At 40.7% G+C, this 17,942-nt stretch overlaps 1 protein-coding gene across 1 annotated transcript; it reads right to left on the bottom strand.

The window, feature by feature from the left end:
* Nucleotides 1-4,036: 4,036 nt before the first annotated feature.
* Nucleotides 4,037-8,470, bottom strand: LOC124691378 (E3 ubiquitin-protein ligase SINAT2-like). Its single transcript, XM_047224660.1, has 4 exons — nt 8,338-8,470; nt 7,044-7,341; nt 5,607-5,993; nt 4,037-4,892 (listed from the first exon to the last, which is right to left on the bottom strand). The coding sequence occupies exons 2-4, from the start codon at nt 7,263-7,265 to the stop codon at nt 4,572-4,574; spliced, it is 930 nt and encodes a 309-aa protein (XP_047080616.1). The 5' UTR covers nt 7,266-7,341; nt 8,338-8,470; the 3' UTR covers nt 4,037-4,571.
* Nucleotides 8,471-17,942: the final 9,472 nt, after the last annotated feature.

The raw sequence follows: 17,942 nt of genomic DNA, 5'->3' as shown, positions 1-17,942 counted from the left end.
ATGCAAATAGTCGCCGACATGTGGGAGCCCGCCTCGCTTTTCGTTGTGTCCGGCGTCCCCGGTGCATCCCCTGTGGGACGGGGACGGGCTCGGGGCGCCGGACACCGTATCGGGCCGCGCCGGACAAAAATGGGCTTTGGGGGACGCGGCTGGAACGTTTTTTTTGTCCGGCGCGCCCCAAATCCCTTTAGGGGATGCTTTGGGGGACGCGGCTGGAGATGCTCTTAGCCCAATTAAATTTTGGAGGGATGGCTAGATTCGCCAAAGTGATTCGCTCACGGTCTACGGGAAGAAAACTCTTTCTTATCTAAAGTGGGCAGTGGCGGATCCAGAAAGTTTGGGTGGGGCAACGAAGATAATTTGATGTATGTATGAGTTAGCTTTTTTTTTTCTCTATTTTCTCACTAAAATATGTCCTATGATGAAATGCTAGGCTGGGGGCCCCACCCTAACACAAGCCGCCACTGAAAGTGGGTATCTCAATGGATTTAGAGCATCTCCATGGGCGCCCCCAAATAGGCGCAGGCAGCTGCGTCGGCACTAGCGTATGGGGGATGACGGCACGCCTTCCTCCGTTTGGGGAAGGATTCCCCACCGGCGGCCCCAATAGAAATTTTTGAACCAAAAAAAAACTCACAAACATGGATAGAAATTCGAATTTAAGATTTTTGAATACAAGTCTAGGCCAAAATACGGCCACCAAATCGCCACCATTTATAGTCCGGCTGCCAAAATAATAGGTTGGGCTTCAAGGCCAAATGATCATAGGTACGGCGTCAACAGCGGCTCACCTCGGCGACGTCTTTCTCTTCGGCGATCACCTGTGGCACCTCATTCACCGGGACACGCTCAGTGGACGCCGGTGGAGACATGGTGGCCGGCGCAACCATGTTCGCCGGAGCTCTATTATACGTGCACACGCCATGATTCAAGGGAAAACTCACATCTTCGTCATCCATGGTGGCGTCGGACGTGTTGCCGAACACATGGTGGGCGCTCCTGTTGTCGCCGTTGAATAGGCTGTGGGGGAGACCAGTGTCGTCGGTCACGTGGCCAGTGCTGCTTCCCGATGCGCGACGCAGATTTGGCGACTCGGAGAGCTCGTTGTTGAGGTCGACGATGAAGCGAAAGGCATTGCTACCCCTCGGCGTCGACGCCGGAGAGTACGTCGCGTTCGGGTCGACGGTCATGTTGATGTCGGCGTGCTCGGGGAGTAGCGGGTGTGCCTCTTCATCTGCGAGAGTGATGGAGGCTCGACGAAGTACGCCGGCGAAGAGGGAGATGCGCTCCTCGAGAACGCACCGCAGCAGCCCGCCATGCTGTGGCCGATGAGGGGGTAGCAGCTGCTTCCAGCTTCGGACGGTGTTCCGCCCAAGTTGAGGCTGACCGTGAGTAGAAATATGCTGACCGTGAGTAGAAAGCATGCTTATGTGTATATTTGAGCTGAATAGTACGGTTCTTATTGTGTCAAATGTGTCTTAACATCTATAGACAATTTTTTGTCACATCATGTGTTAGGGGCAAAAGAGTCTTTCCACATTCCTATTTAAACCGGTAGTGCTCCAAATACACTAGAGTGTCATTTGAGGGAAGAAACTGAGTTTAGATGTCCAAATGAGAAGAAAAAATTTCTTAGGGCCAAAAAGGGAAGCCAACTTTAAGGGAGTGTCAAATAAGGAATTTTCTCCACTTTATAGGGTGCGCCGGTGTGAGCCTAATTTTAAATCCTGCCCCCAATTGGTCGTCGAAGATGCTATTGGGCTCGCCGGCTCTTATCCTTTTACTAGGTCCTGAGACGAGGAATGCATCATCCAAGTCCTCTAACGTGTATCCCTGGATACTCGAGTCAAGTTGATCTCCCTATCTTATTGACCTTGGCATCAGACGAACAACACTTTTTATGGCAACATGAACAACACTTGTTTCTTGTTCATTCGTTAGAAATATCGGTTTTCATGATTCTCGGCTGACTCCCGCGCCATTGGATTACACCGTGATTCACGCTAGACATGAGTTGTAACATGCACATCAACTGAGATTTTCATGGTTACAGACCGGGTTACAATTGAGATTACTACTTGCAACATTGGATTGATCCATGATTCGTGCTAATCAAGAGTTGTAACATGTGTCGCAATTGTGATTGTATGACATATCTGCGAATTAAGTTAATTCTCAATCTATACTAAACATTAATTACTCCCAAGAAACATATGTCCTAAAGAACACATTTGTATTATCCATGTGGTCACGTTGAGCGATTTATGAACCAGTTTATTAAGGTCCACACGAACCACACCAATGGCATAAATGTGGGAACAATGCCCAAAATCATAGCCAATGAGCATTTTTACCGGTGTTAATTGTACTGTTTCGGATTAGTGTTAGACTACTCACAATGGGAGTATCATAGGTAGTATCATGCATTTCATGCATGCAAAATGCTGATGTGGCAGTGCAATTAAGGATGAGAGAGAGGGTACTAGTATCATAGGTAGATACTGTATCATAGCACATACTACTAGAAAAATTAATGTCAAGTAAATCTTGTACATATATTTGCATTGAGATTCTACAAAACAATTAATATATAGAGACTATGATACTAGTATATGATATCATGCATTGTGAAGATAGTAACATGTAGTAGTATCATATATGATACTATGCATTGTGACTAGTCTTATCAGGTGGCTTGCTCTAGGTTAGAATGTGAACGGCCACGTCCTGCACCACGCCACCAGCTCCCACTTAAGTAGAGTGTTCACATCAACCCCATGGCCCCTATATAAAGAAGCAAGGAGCCTTCATATCCGTGTAGCCCACGACCGGACAAAGTTGTTTGATTTTTACCTATATATAGTTGTTGCACAAACTTCTTGCAATCTCTGCAGCGTTGGACCTAGAAAAAACACAACTAGATGTTAGTTTGCCGCAAAAATTGCCATAGAAAATTATGGACGGCCGGCGAGCCGGATGGCTGCCCGGGATAGACGGGTGATAGAATCGCTTGTGAAACTATGCACGCTTGTGTAAGGAAGTCCATGAGAGTCAGCTTAACTAGGGTTGGGAGGTGTCGGAAATCAAACTTTCCATGCTACTCTCTCCGAACTCTTTTAATTAACTCAAATTTAGTATAACTTTATACTAAATTTAAGTTAATTAAAAAATACCGGAGGAAGTATGTGACACAGAAGTCATTGTCAGTTTGTCATCTAAAGATCTGCTGTCCCAAAATGCGAGGATGCAGCAAATAGCTTCCTCGTTGTTCTAACTTAGCTAAGCACATGGTGCTTTGAATAGTTCAGTTGAGCTAGCAGGACCATTTGCTCAAACAATTTAACGAACCGCTCTCCCCATGTAAGAAACTGATTGACTTTTCACTACTCGTGTGGATTTCTTTTCTGTGTCGCACAATTTTTTTTTTGAGAAACACAGTACAAACGCAGACGCTCACAATTAATATACAGAGATTCAGTTTTCCTATCGATATCTAATATTTTTAATACCGGCAAAGGGAAAAAGCCTTGAGTCGTGAGTTGATTTGCAATGAATATCACTATATTTTACATACAGGGTGTACCGTAGCAGAACTCACAAACTCCCTTGTCCGAATCATGAGCTATCATGATTTAGATTTTAGTGTATGATGGACACAAACAGTGTCATATAGTTCGAACATAATCCACATCGAGCATATCATTGGTTCATAAGCATCCATAATTTGAAACTCTAAAATGTTGTTACTAAGACAAGTTCTAGGATTTTGGTTTCCGCCGGTATATAGTATAGTAGAGCTTGGGTAGGTTGACATCTAAGGTGTTGCAATGATAACTACTTGAGGGAGCCTTATAAAAAGCAACGAAGAGCATCTGTACCCATATATGTACGCTGTCCATCAGATGAGGTCTCACAAAGTTTATGTTCTTCATATGTTTGTGCCGCAATAATCTACCATCTACTCACAAAAAACGTTAGCTAGGGTTAGGATGTGTCGGAAATAAAACTTTCAATCACACATGAACTACAAAGTCAGTCGCCTATTGGGAACTAGTTTATGATCGTCAGTCTAAAGTAACACACAAATGCCCTACGACTTGGAAACTACAGAGGTGTGAACATCCTGTAGAGATACTATGTGCATTTTGCTTTGTAGCATAGCATCACACAAAGTCGGGGATTGTAAGGCGACTACGCTGGGAATTTCAGCATGTGGCTCTCGCTTGCCGCAGGGGCCCTGGCTGATATGCGGCGCCCGCGGCCCATAGAATATACACAATGACAAAACGAGAGAATTCACAACATATATGTTCTAGGAAGACTTCCTTCCATGGTCTCGACAAACAATTTCTTGAAGGATTTGTACATCAAGTAGTAGAGTAGACATTCTCCCAGCAGCACAAGAACAAAATAATGGAATCATGGGGGTGGTCAGTAAGAATGGAAGAAGCATCTGCACAGGCCAGATCCGCAGCACCGGCAGCTCGGTTCCCGCTGCCGCAGCCCGCTCCTGAGGGGGAGGGGGGCTTTACGCCTGGCAGAGGTGCAGCGGCTGCTTGTCGTTCATCTCCTCATTGCTCTTTCCAGATGCGGCCGGTCACCCGCAGCTTGAGCTCCTGCCTGGTGCCACTAGAGAAGAAGAGAGCCATGTTGCGGTGGATGATGAGGCCATCGAAGCTGTCCCGCACCTTCTTGTGGCCATCGCGGATGCTCCGGGGCGTGCCCTGCCACGTCAGCTTCCGCCCATTTCCGCCAACCTCCAGGCTGTAGCAGAAGTTCCGTGCCTCGCTCTCCTCGCCCATGAAACGCAGGAAGGCCATATACACTGGCGACATCCCCAGCAGGAACGCCTCGAAGTGGAGGCAGAAGTGTTGACCAAAACACTTGAAAACCTGCAAAGGCAACGACAAGGTAGAGCGGATCTTAGACTACAGACAGTCGAAGGCGCTAGCTGCCTGATACAAACAGCTAAGATTGGATGAGTTCCAAGCAAATGGCAAGGATATGATCACACTCAGAACGTCCAATGATATATACCAGAAATGCTTCTTGATAGGCAAATTATATCCTATAAAATATGCATATGCTGATTTTTTGAATGTTCGATTCTTTAGACAAAGATAACTGATGTACTCCCTCGGTCTCATGAAACTTGTCTTGACTTTATAAAAAAATTGGATGTATCTAGATGCTATATAGTGTTAGATGTATCCAAAATTTGACAAAGTTAAAACAAGTTCCATAGGACGGAGGGAGTATTCCAGATTGGATAAATATATACTACCTCCGCTCCAAAATATAAGATGCCTAAATTTGGTCACAAGTCAAAGCTTACTAAGTTTGACAAAGTATATGCAAGAAAAATGTCCATATCTGCGATATTGAACAAATACACCATGAGAACATATTTTACGGTGAACCTATTGATATTGTCATATTGATTTGTGTTATAGCCCAGTTTTTGTCTATAAACTTGGTCAAACTTAGAAGGAGTTGACTTTTGACAAAAATTATATGTTGTCACTAAGGAAAGGAGGAATTAACTTCTTTTGCACAACCAGATATACTGTATGTCTATATTTAACATGCACAGATATAGTGCTTACAGTGAGCATCCATGTAGCATTTTCCACTTCGTAAGGGTTTGACTTCACGTAACGGTGGTTAAAGGTGCAGCCTTCATGCAAGTCCACCTTATGGTCATTTATGAGATGAGACACGAGCATCGGAACATCACCTGCGGCCAGGCATTCTGAACCTGCATATGGACAACTGTATGGCCTGAACCTGCAGAGCTCCTCGTGCTTAAGTTTGTTTTGGTAAGGATGAATCTCAGGACAGCCCAGGCTTTGGTATTTGCATGGGAGCTGAATTGATTCAGCCACCTTCTCAAGAGCTAAGCATCTGATATTTCCCAGTTCCTGGTGGCAAGTAGGGCAATGATTGTCTACCCTATGCTTACAGCTGGAGCAAATTGTGTGACCATTTGGGCACTGCAGGAGGTCCAGAATTAATCAATCAGTATGCTATCATCTTTCTTACTATACAAATCATAATGGATAAAACTTGTTCTAACTACAATGATCTATTACCTCAAGTAACACAACAAGCGTGCAATTCTTTCGGCTTCAAGGAAATAAAATAAGGATGGAACCACTAGCAAAGTTTCAAGATTTAAAATGAAACTCGTGTTTCAGCAATTGCAGCTATGAAATGAAAAAAAATTGGTGAAAAGGATTCCACATTAAACAGAGAACTACATAAGTGCCTAGATATGAAGCAAACTAAGAATAACTTTTATGCAATGGCAGAAAACTTATGTGCTTGGTGACACTTGAGACCATGCAAATGACAAAGGTTGACAGAAGCATGAGCAACTAATTTACATCCACAGCACAAAGATACTGATCAAACCAAATAATTGTTCCCATGCATTCCTATTGTGTCTTTAAGACGTGGCAATCTCCAGACTTTCAAGGTGAACAATCCAACATTGTAACAATGGACAGTATGGTGAACACAAAACGAAAAACATGAGCATGACCAATGTAAACTTGTTATTAGTTATAACATGTAAGGGATTCCATCATGAAAAAGGGCATGCTAATCTACATGGAACAAATGAATAAAAAATCAAGGGTACTTTAATTAGCAAAAGACCAAGTATACTTTACCAACAGAATAATTTGAGTATGTACACCAGTGCATGTCCTATGTTTGCACAAATACAACAATTATACCTTACATATCAAAACACACTTTTTACACATGTCCTATGTACATCGTGGGACTGCTTGTCTGGCACAACTTCTACACAAATCTAACCCAATACTTAAGACGACCGAGCCAAATTAAAACTAACAGGGCCTCATTTGCCAAGGATTATGCTCTGCTTTTTGATCAAGAGATTTCTATTCAAAACGCCACACCGAGGCGATACAACCAATAAAGTGCTCACACCAGGGCTAGCCTGATGCACATACCCTAAAGGTTCTGCTCTGCTGAAGGACTAGAAAAGAATGAAGACACATTAGTAATCATACCTGAAGTATGGGTGGCCGCATTGAGTTTGTACACACTGGACACTCGAGCAAATCATTCAAGCCAGTCAATGACGATAGACCAACATTGACAAGTGACGCAGCCCAAGAGGGCTTACTTGTAGACTCTCCATCAAGCCTGATACTACTGAGTGCCTCAGAGAGCCCATGGTCTACACAGTCTGACTCGGGAACTACAGTCACAATGCTGCTTCCTGGGGCCATTGTAAAAGATTCTTTCACATTGGGATGCACTAGACAATATCAGCACCCCCACCACTCCATCTTTCCTTGTGATCAGCTGCATGATTCAGTTTTATGATTATCAGCGAGATATACAAATATGGGTAAATCTGTTGCATAGGCTGATACTGAATTCAGTTTTCAGTGTAGATGATCTACATAAAAATCTTGCTGGAAGATATAGGACACAACTGAAGTTACTGGTAATTAAACTCCCTTCATGTTCTCATTTATAAACTTAGATTGTTTCTAGAACTCTGACATGGCATTAAGGAGCCGTTATATCATCCAATGCACATTTGAACGAACAAAAAGCTTCAAAAATTAAAGGACAACTTCAGGATGTTACTAAGGAGTACTTCATCAGATCTACGTGTGACATTGCGACCTAACCAAAAGCACCTACGACTGAACATGGCAAAGAACCAAAATTACTCCTTGGTTATTTGGGTACTTCGGTTCGTCGGTTATCTTATTTATCCTTAAAGATTTGCATGTTTATTAACATCAAGTGTACTACCATTCACAAAAATTAAGCTTGCCCAAAACAACCGACATTCTGTTCCTCATTATTTTCGCACCACAACGATTGGCTGCGAGGGAGAAAAGTAGCCTCTTGCTTGCCCAAACACAACAGAATTCGGAACCATCTACACAACAGCCAAACTGGATTTCTCAACAGCATTCCCCCTGAAGACTTGCATCCCCACTACAGTAGGAACCTCAACTACACCAAAACTCGCACGAAGTTCAGCAGCAGATGCAACGATTTCCCAGCAAAATAAAACGGCGGAAGGCGCCTCGGGTTGGTTGGATCTTGCGCGCCCGAGGAGGAACAAGAACCTAATCGAACCCGATGCAAGGATGTTTGGTGGGTTAGATGAAACGCACGGCACTACGCAGCAAGGGAATCTGCAGCTTGGTTGAGCGGAAAGGTACCAAAGATTTGGATTTGATTGCTCGTAGACACAGCCACAGCAACGAAAAGATTCGAGATCCCCGAGAAGCAGCGAAAAACGGAGGCTTTAGCGCAATCGAGCTAGGGTGTCCTTACCGACGGGCGAAGGAACCATTCCAGGCCGGGGTGGATCTCCACTCCGCGTCTGACAGTTCAGTGCCAGCAGAGGGGACGCCGTCCCGCCGCCGGCAGCGAGTCCGTCGACGTGCGAGGCCGCGGCGGACTGCGAGGAAGGGCAGACGGGCAAATGGGGGCCGGGAGGGGCGAATTGCAGGGAGAAATCGGAGACGGGGAGGAGGAGGAGGAGGAGGAGAGGGAGGTGGGGGAGAAGAACAGTGGTGGAGGCGGGGATATTTCTGTTTCTTTTTTCGTTCTTTTTGTTTTGTACAGCAAATAGTTTTGTTTCGGTGGATATTCGGCAGTTCTATCTACTGGCGCTTGAGGCCCACGTTTCAGCTTCTCTGAGGAGACCTGGTATCTGTGGCAAAAGACTTTGACATGTGAACTAATTTTTTTCAAAATGGAGGCAAATTATTTTTTGTCTCGTCTTAATCATTAAGAAGAAGAGAATTAACAGGCTGGTTAGTGACGACTGGGTAAGTCATGTGTGACGAATCAGATGACTTACCCATCCATAAATGTATGCGATCTAGAAATATTGATGGGTAAATATTAAATCCTACTACTTAGAGTTAAATGTATGCGATCTAGAAATAAAAGATGTAATTAAATGTAAGTAGATAATGCAAGCATCGGAGTTTCACCGTGTCTATGAACAAAAGAAAGTGTAAAAAGAGCAATAATATGACAGCTTGAAAACTTGAACTATTCACATCCAGGTCTATAAATAGGAGAATATGCTACGGAAATGCACTTTTGAACTTGAGTATATGATTCTGCCATGTAGAAAAACATTTTAAAAAATCTGAATAAAAATTTGGCGCGTATATGTCGACAATATATGTGCTCACGCCTAGTTTTGTGAAAAATGATATTTTTTGTCCTATGTAAAGAAAGATAAAGAAATGTATCATGAAAAGCTTTTCTTAAGCACCAAATTTTGTCTTTTTTGCACACGACGCAAAACATATTGGTTTTAGCGAAACAACTTTATAAACACATAGAATGTCGACGTATGTGTCAATTTTCATTTGATTTTTTGACATTTTAAACTATTTAGAACTCATTTCAAAAACCAGGAACATATACTCTCGGGTATAAAAAAACACCTCGTCCAATATGCTACTCCTTCTCTGATCTATGACTATTATCGGAGCTTTAGTTCAAATCAGTTTACAAGCACGACAAAACACATTTGTTTGCACCAACATTGTCTTTGTCACATTACTTACATGCTTTTTGTTATGTGGAATATATTAAATCTTACTTAGAGAAATGTATGCGATCCCGGAAAAAAAAGAGGGAATTGAATGTGAGTAGATACTGCAAGCATCTAAATTTCACCGTGTCTACGAACAAAATAAAGTGTAAAAGATGAAAAATACATCCATGCTCATGGGTGCCAAGGACCCAGTACATCAAAAAGAAAATCGTGGTAATTCAAAAAAAGTTTAAAATAACTAAACCCTTTTGGGAGCCAAAAATAATCAAGTATTATACTTGTATAAAAATATTTTGCAAGAAAACTGCTATCATTGTATCATTGGTACAAAAGACAAAATCGAACAAGGGGCGCTTCGCACAACAATAGCCTTGCTCATCATGCCTTTCAAGAGTGAAATGTTCATGCATATTAATATCTCGAGCATATTTATAGGCTTGGTATACCAAAATTGGATGAAATTTAGAATAACCATCGTTTATACGTGACACCATGGCATTTATTTCAGCGGGTAAGACGCCCCTCTGCCTCCACACCACACCACTTTGTTGGGATCCATCTAATACCTATTCCAGCCACTACATGCAGCCATAGTCAACCATAGAAAACCACCCACTTAATTATCATACTTGTTCTTTATTAAAGAACATGTTCTTCAAAAGTTATTCTTTTAAAGTATATGATAATTAATCATTAATAATGCCATATAGTACTAAACTGACCACTGTTCTTTACTTGTTAACATTATGCCAATCATCATTCTTTGTCTGCTCAATTGAATATTATGCTTTATTATCTACCTGTTTATAATACCAAGTAAATCACACCTGAATAAGAACCTTGTATGTGAATCACTATAAAAGTGCAACACACCCTAAACCAATCATTACAACTCACTGATCCTAAATCATCGGGGTTAGGTCACGCTTAGAGCGATTGCATCTCATTCTTGTGCATTATTGCATCCTTGCCAATCTTCTAAACATCGTCCTTACGGACGATGATGCTATTTCAGAATTTGGAGTTATTACGCACCGAAGACCTTGTCCGCATAATCTTGCGACCAAGAAAGGCAAGTTCATCACTTGCTCATGTCATTTGAGTATTTCTATCAAATTACTTGCAAAGTATTATGGTTATCACTATTGCATAAAAATCAAAACCACTACTTTCATAACTATGAATATGACTATGTGGTGGGCAATGGAACCATGGATTGTGTTGATATGGTGGAGGTTCCATTGCACGGGTTTATATCCATCTAGGATTAAACAACAAATGTCGCCAGTGATTCTTGTGCCGTAATACCCGTGTTAACCATAAGATCCGGAGTGGGACGGAGTAGTCAAAAGTGTTTCCACCTCTCGTTCATCAACGGATGCGCTTACCGTAGCAGTTGTGTACGACGGAACAACCGGAGGGTGGGGATCCCATTCTAATTCCCCACGGTAAAGCATTGCTTGCCGTAGCGATTGTGTCTTGCGGAACAACCGGAGGGTGGGGATCCCATTCTAATTCCCCACGGTAATGCGGTCTATGATGGGTTGCAGCTACCGGCGTAGGAGTGTATGGTAGAGCCCAGCACTGTCGTCGTGGTCGGGGTCCACCCTGGAATTACGGGAATAATGGGACCGGCGTGGACCCAGGGTCGGGGCATGCAACAAAGGGTGGGTGTTCGAGGTAGCGGAGGAACATGATTGGCTAGACCTTATACCGGGCCTCACACCGAAGGAAGTGTGGACGAGCTCGCGGCTCGGTTGGCACCAAGGTTAAGATCTCTTATGGGTAAAGCAACACACCTCTGCGAGTGTAAAGAACCGTGACTCGTCACTCCCTGTTCCGGGATATGGAAGCTGCGAACGCTGCCGGAAAGGAGCTCCATGAAGTTCTAGTAAACCGGTGAAGGCTGACGGACATAGTTCTTTTGAATAAAAGCAACCTCTTGAAGAAATGATTATGAAAACCTGCATTGGTATTAGACTTTACGGTCTAATGTCGTAGCTAGTGCATTAAACACCTCTTTCCTATAATGAACTTGTTGAGTACGCTCGTACTCATCCCACTCTTAAATCCCCGCTTAGATATGGAGGCCACGATGGAGGATCTACGGTGCAACTCGAAGACCGAGGAGTCAACAACTACTTCAAGGGACAGGAACCGTCGGAAGAGTCAAACACCACATCCAACAAGTATAAAACATAGCTTAGCAATAGAAAGGAACTAGTTTCCTAAACCTAGCTCCTATTTAGCTAGAATCTATTCATAGCCTCTGTAGCTAGTTAAATACTCTACAAGTAGAGTTTGTGTTAGGATTAGACCACGAGTCGTTCTTCTGGAATTTATTTGCAGTTTTACCTCATTGTAAAGTAGGAGGCTGGTGATGATCTATTGTAAAGAGTCCGTATGTAATTCTATAGACATGCCTTGGACCCGCATATGTTTTCGTTGTACCACTCGAGCGATGTAATACTAGTGGAACGGTGTTTCATTGGTGTTATGTCGGACTTGCATACTACACCATGCGGTGGTATGCCGGGTCACCACGGTTGGTATCGAGCAAATGCTTTGACCTTAGGATTAAAACCCTTTAAAGGAGACCTATAGGATTGGTATTGTCTATATGAAGTTGTCCTAGTTAAACCAAATATTTTTATGACTTGAGATGGATATTCACTTGAGAATAATCCTGACACACTTGAGTCAACATTTCCTACCTATCCTTCCTAAGTGAAGTTAGTTAGCTAATCCAAAACATGTAGCACACCATTGAAGTCTTAAAAAAAATAGATGGGTAGATCACAGTTGGTATACAATACATGGTAGTCCAAAGAGAGGATACAACCATAAGGAAGATATCCTATTGGAAGATGTGTACCAACATATGATATGATTCAGTAAGAGTTATTAAAATCTGTAATAAGGAGTAATATCAAGTGATAAAGAGAATTAAGATATCCTAATAGAATAGGTAGATCAAGTTAAGTAATGAGTAAGTAAAACTATCTAGACATGTGAAACAATTGATAGTAAGTGATAACTATGAGTCATATGAGGTAGTATATACCATGATGAGTCAATCATGGAGGAAATAAAGAGGTATAGGAATAATGTATGCCTACTTACATGGTAGAATTGTTAATCATAGATGATTCACTTGAAAGTCATTATGTGATGGACTAAAACATCATAAATAATTAAAATGAGTACAATAAGAAGCCAGTTGTTCAACAATAGTGCAAGAACTGTGTACTAAAAATATGGAAGTGTGCCAAGCACATCATGACCATATGCTTATAATAGAAACACTTGGAAGTATAGGAGTTATATCTTAATAGATATGTATTCGCAGTAACCATATTAGAACTAGAGGTATCACACAAAATAGTCCTCAATAGCACTTATATATGGAATAATACTAAGTTAAGTAGTACTTCCAAAGAAAATTAGGTTAACCTTAACCATCCCAAACCACTTTGTTTCAAGTTTATCTCATTGCAAATGTGCAATTAAGGTAAAAGTTGAGACAAATAGTAGAATCCCATCTATTCGTGCTAAGTATCACGTTATAAACCTATTTTATGTGGTATTATATACTACACATCAGAGCCTGATGTTTAGAGATGTCTTACTCAACTATTATATTCAGGCTTATGATGATGTGTATTACAAACACAAAGCTGAATCTTCTTGGATTTTATTGGATTTTCATTGTTTGACTAGATCCATACATGAAGTTTGACTTTGATATGCAAATGCATGTTGCAATATCAAGTTCTTACTTGATGCTATAGATCTAGAGGGTAATGGTATTCGTGTGAGGAAGCGACGAATTCGGAAGATTCCGAAGACAAGATAAAGGTTCATCGGAACAAGGAAGTAAAGTTGTGGGAAGTAACCACAAGACTCGAAAGAAGTACAATCGGAAACTCATGCTTACCTCAACGGAGGAGTACTTTAGTACATAAGAAGCATGAAGGTGAGAAATATGATGATTATGGTGAAGCTCAAGCAGATTCCTAGTCATCATGGAAGAGGGAATGCATGGGAAATCACTTCGGATACTATATTCATAGTGTCAGTTAGTGGTTTTCTTGCAAAATAAACCCTGACAGAAGGAAGATGACCTATGTAACCATAGCAGAGATAAGAAGATCATAGTTGGTATCAGAAGACCACTGTTCTGGTATGGTATCAATACTGCGAGATAAAGTAGAAGATGTCTCGTCCAGTTGATCAGAACCTATAATAGAATCCATTTTTTAGATATCAAATAGCCACAGTTGGTATAATAACCACAGCTGGTATCAGTTGGTATTACAAATAGTTCACGATTTAAGTATTTGTAACAAAAGTTTGTGAACAAATAAAAATCTTGTTAGCCAAATAACTATAACTTATAATCATTTAGTCGAAGGATTCACATTGGATGTCCACAATTGAGTGGATACACCACAAGGATTCTTCACAAGACCTTAGAAGAATATAAACCATACGCTACACCTAGACCAATATTCTAACCATCAATCCAATGGTTGGAATAAAAGAAATTGAAGACCATAAGAAAACTCTAAGGGGTAGAGTAAAGATTGAGTTGGATGTACAATAACTCAATACTTTGAGCATAATAGAAGAAGAAGGTCTGAACTGAGAGGAAGTTCGATCTTATTTTCATAAGATTGTTGAACAATACCTTCAGAAGAAGGTCAAACCAGAAGCCGAGGTTTATACCTCGAGGAAGTAAGAAGTGGACTATAACTTGAGAAAGTGAGTAATATTTACTCAGGAGTACGGAAGCTCACGTAAGCCAAGCATAAAGAAGTTGGACGAAGAAAATACTGTAGACCAAATGTAGCTCATGAAGGCCAAACACCGAAGGAGATTGACCATACCAAAACTAAAGTATATTTGAATGATTCCTTTCATGGAACCTAAATAACCCAAAATAGTTATAGGTATCAACTATAAACCATGATTGGATGGACTAAATGAGTCTAATCCATTCTTAGGAAAATAAACCATCACGACCAATTCCATAGTTAGGACCTCATTAAGTACCATTACTTGCAATTTTGGTAGTAAGGGAAAAACAAAGACCTATTTTATCAAATAGGAAATTGTTATCCAATTAGTCCTCAATTAAGACTCGTCAGGACAAGAAGAAGTCCCAATCATTGAATATTCAATGAGAAAGGAAACAAGCTTATAATATTGGAGGAAATCATGGAAGTAAAGGAAGTAATAGTTGCTTGATGTCAAACACTAATGGATTCCAGGAAGAATCTGGACAAGGGATGTATTCAATTATATCCGAGTAAGATCACCATGGAGTTCGAGAAAAGATTTAGTCCGCACAAGTCGGATCCACACTCCGAAACGTGAGAGAGTTCAAACTTCGAGGACGAAGTTTAGTTTAAGGGGTAGAGAGCTGTAATATCCCAGGTAATGGGGTTACAAAAACAGAGGAAACAGATGTGTGCATTGCATTCATGCATAGAAAATGCTGGGAATTTTCGCGCTTTAAAGTAAAACAGATCACAAGATAGCGAAGTTCACTTGACCTTGGTGGAATTGAAGTAGCTCATCAAGTCAAGCGCTACAAACCTCAATGTGACTTTGCTAAAACCTTGTTTTGGGCAGAAATGAATTGGTCTAAAGGGTTAGATCAAATGAAATTAAAACCAACACAAGAACATACTAAACAAGGATCAACTACTTGATCTTATTAAAGATCATAATATGGTATTCCTTGCAATAACATATGAACATCTATTCAATTGGAAATCAAGTATCAATAAAATGGAGAAACTATTCTTAACTTATCTTTTCCATGTCTTAAACAAACAAATAGTCCTACCATGAACCTCATGGTATTTCTTGAACTAAACTCTTGAACTTAACACCAACAAAAGCTTATCATTAAACCCTAGAGATGGGAGAGGTATATAACCATTAAAGAGATAAGAAGCACACTCTAAAGTATTAACACTTAAAAGTTAAGCAACTACCTTGAGGTACAATTGAATTCACTTTAAAACTAAATACCAAATATAGCAAAACACAAGGACCTAAGTGCATAAAAGCCACACCTTCTGATTTCAATCATAACTTATTAAATATGTGGAATATCACAAAACTAAATTCGTTTACATTACGAATTATAGTTCAAACTATTTGAATAAAATAAACTATGAGTATTTTGAAACTCATATGATCATGCCTTGGTGAAATCAAACATCACCATTCAAAATTGGGGTATAATCCTTATCTTTGACATTTTGATCCCAATAATAATATAAATACAATCACATATGATATAGTGACTCAACCACAAGCATAAAATCATTCACAAGATATTTAGTAACAAAAGCCACTTGGCTATCCAAAAATAAATCACATGAGAGGATAATCTCAATTCCACATAGGATGAACATATCTACATAGCTTGAATCCTAAGCTATGCCACCTCATGCTTAAAGGATTGCTATGGATGAGAGCATGACAACCAAGCACCTTATTCATCAATTTAAAGCAAGAGTCATCCACCCATGTGTCATGTTACTAGAGCATGCCCAAGCCTATAAAAGGAGCATCACACTTCATCCATTTCATCATCTTGCACCTTGATGCAAGAAGACCAACACATTGAGCCACTCCATAAAATAGTTAGGATCAAGATGAAGCAGACTAGGAGGTGGAGGCATGCCACAAGATGCGGGTTTATCAGATTTCTCGAAGAACAAGCTACAGAAGCTAGCAAGGTAGAATTCTTAGGCAAACCACATATTTAGCTAATCACATCATCATTCCTTGAGTAAAACCATAGATTATAATCCAAGACCTTGTGAAGTGAGAGGGGTAATTGGAATAACCATATCTAAATATTTTTAGTGATACTTAAGGAAGCCCATACCATGCATGATCAGCACTATTGGGTAATGATCATATACTCTAAGAATTGGAAGTACAAGCCATTGAGAACAAATTGCTCATGATAGTGCCATGACCATACTTTGGAGAAATAGAAGAGTAAGCCATATGTTAAAACCTATATGATAAGTAGATATCATTCACCACATGAAATTATAGGAAGATCACTAGTAAACAACTCTAGGCTTATATCCCAACCTTAACTTGTGAATAACTTGGTGATCATAAGTAGAATCCTACCACATTTATATTCCACTTATTCCTCAATTAAAGAACATAAGAAAACCTTAGAGTCAAACTCTATACTTTATATGATGAGAAACTATTCATCATTAGAACCAAGGTTAACTATAAAAAGAACCATATCTAATTTAGTTACTTTAATAATGAATTAAGGATAACAATAGTGGAATCAAATAGAACCAATTCTCAATCCCTTAGTAACCAAGGGAGAACATCAAATAATAAGCAAGTAACCATCTTATAATGGGTAGGGAGACTAAACCCTAGTTGGTGTATCACTTGAGTGATCACAACTATAAACCTAGATCAACTTTAAGTTCCAAACCAAATGCTATTAGGTGAATATAACTAGAATTCAAAAATCCACAAGATTGAGAGTATGAGTTATCAACATAATAACACTTATTGAACACAAAACTTAGTCATCATCACAATACAAGTATGTAAACCACATAATTAACATGTTACCATGTTCTAATAAACAAACCCCGATGTCTCCGGAAAGAAACCAAGAAGTTAATTGAGACAAACATGTATGAGAAAATAAAGAAATAAAAATCATCTCCATAAAGATTTATACCCATTTGAAAGTTAAGATATTAACTAAATAAATAAAAAGGAAGTAAACATCCCTGAAATATATTAATACAATATATTCCAGAACCATATTAAGTTCAATCAAATGAGTCTATATATATTCAAATGCCTGCAAAATAGAAAAGAATTCAAATCTGAATTCAAAATAGAATTATAAAAACAGAAAATGAAAACGAGAAAAAAGAAAGAGAGAAGAAAAACCTACCCGGACCTTACCTAGCCGAGCAGCCCAGCAGGAGCCCATCGAGCACCGACCCACCTAGCAGCCCATACCTCTTCGTCTAAAATATCCGAGGAGGTCGTCCTCATCTTCACCGTGTGCTCGGAGGGCAGCACGACGCCGTGAAGCTCTTCTCCCTCGCGGCCGGCGGCTCCTCCTCGCTCGGCGTCGTGACGAGGCACGCCACGGCGCCATATAAAAACCCTAAACGGCGAACCCTAGCTTCGTTTTCCTCTCTCTCTGCTCAATTTCCCCATACCGAAACCCTGGCTCCGCCGGTCACCATTACCGCCGGCGATGGAAGCCTCCCCGAGCCAAACCGAGCACACCAGGCATGACCGCCGTCCTCGACTTGCCACTCCCGCGAAGGAA

Source organism: Lolium rigidum, chromosome 2 (genome assembly GCF_022539505.1).
Source record: "Lolium rigidum isolate FL_2022 chromosome 2, APGP_CSIRO_Lrig_0.1, whole genome shotgun sequence".
Taxonomy (NCBI): Eukaryota; Viridiplantae; Streptophyta; class Magnoliopsida; order Poales; family Poaceae; genus Lolium; species Lolium rigidum.
This window is presented reverse-complemented; position numbering and strand designations above follow the sequence as displayed.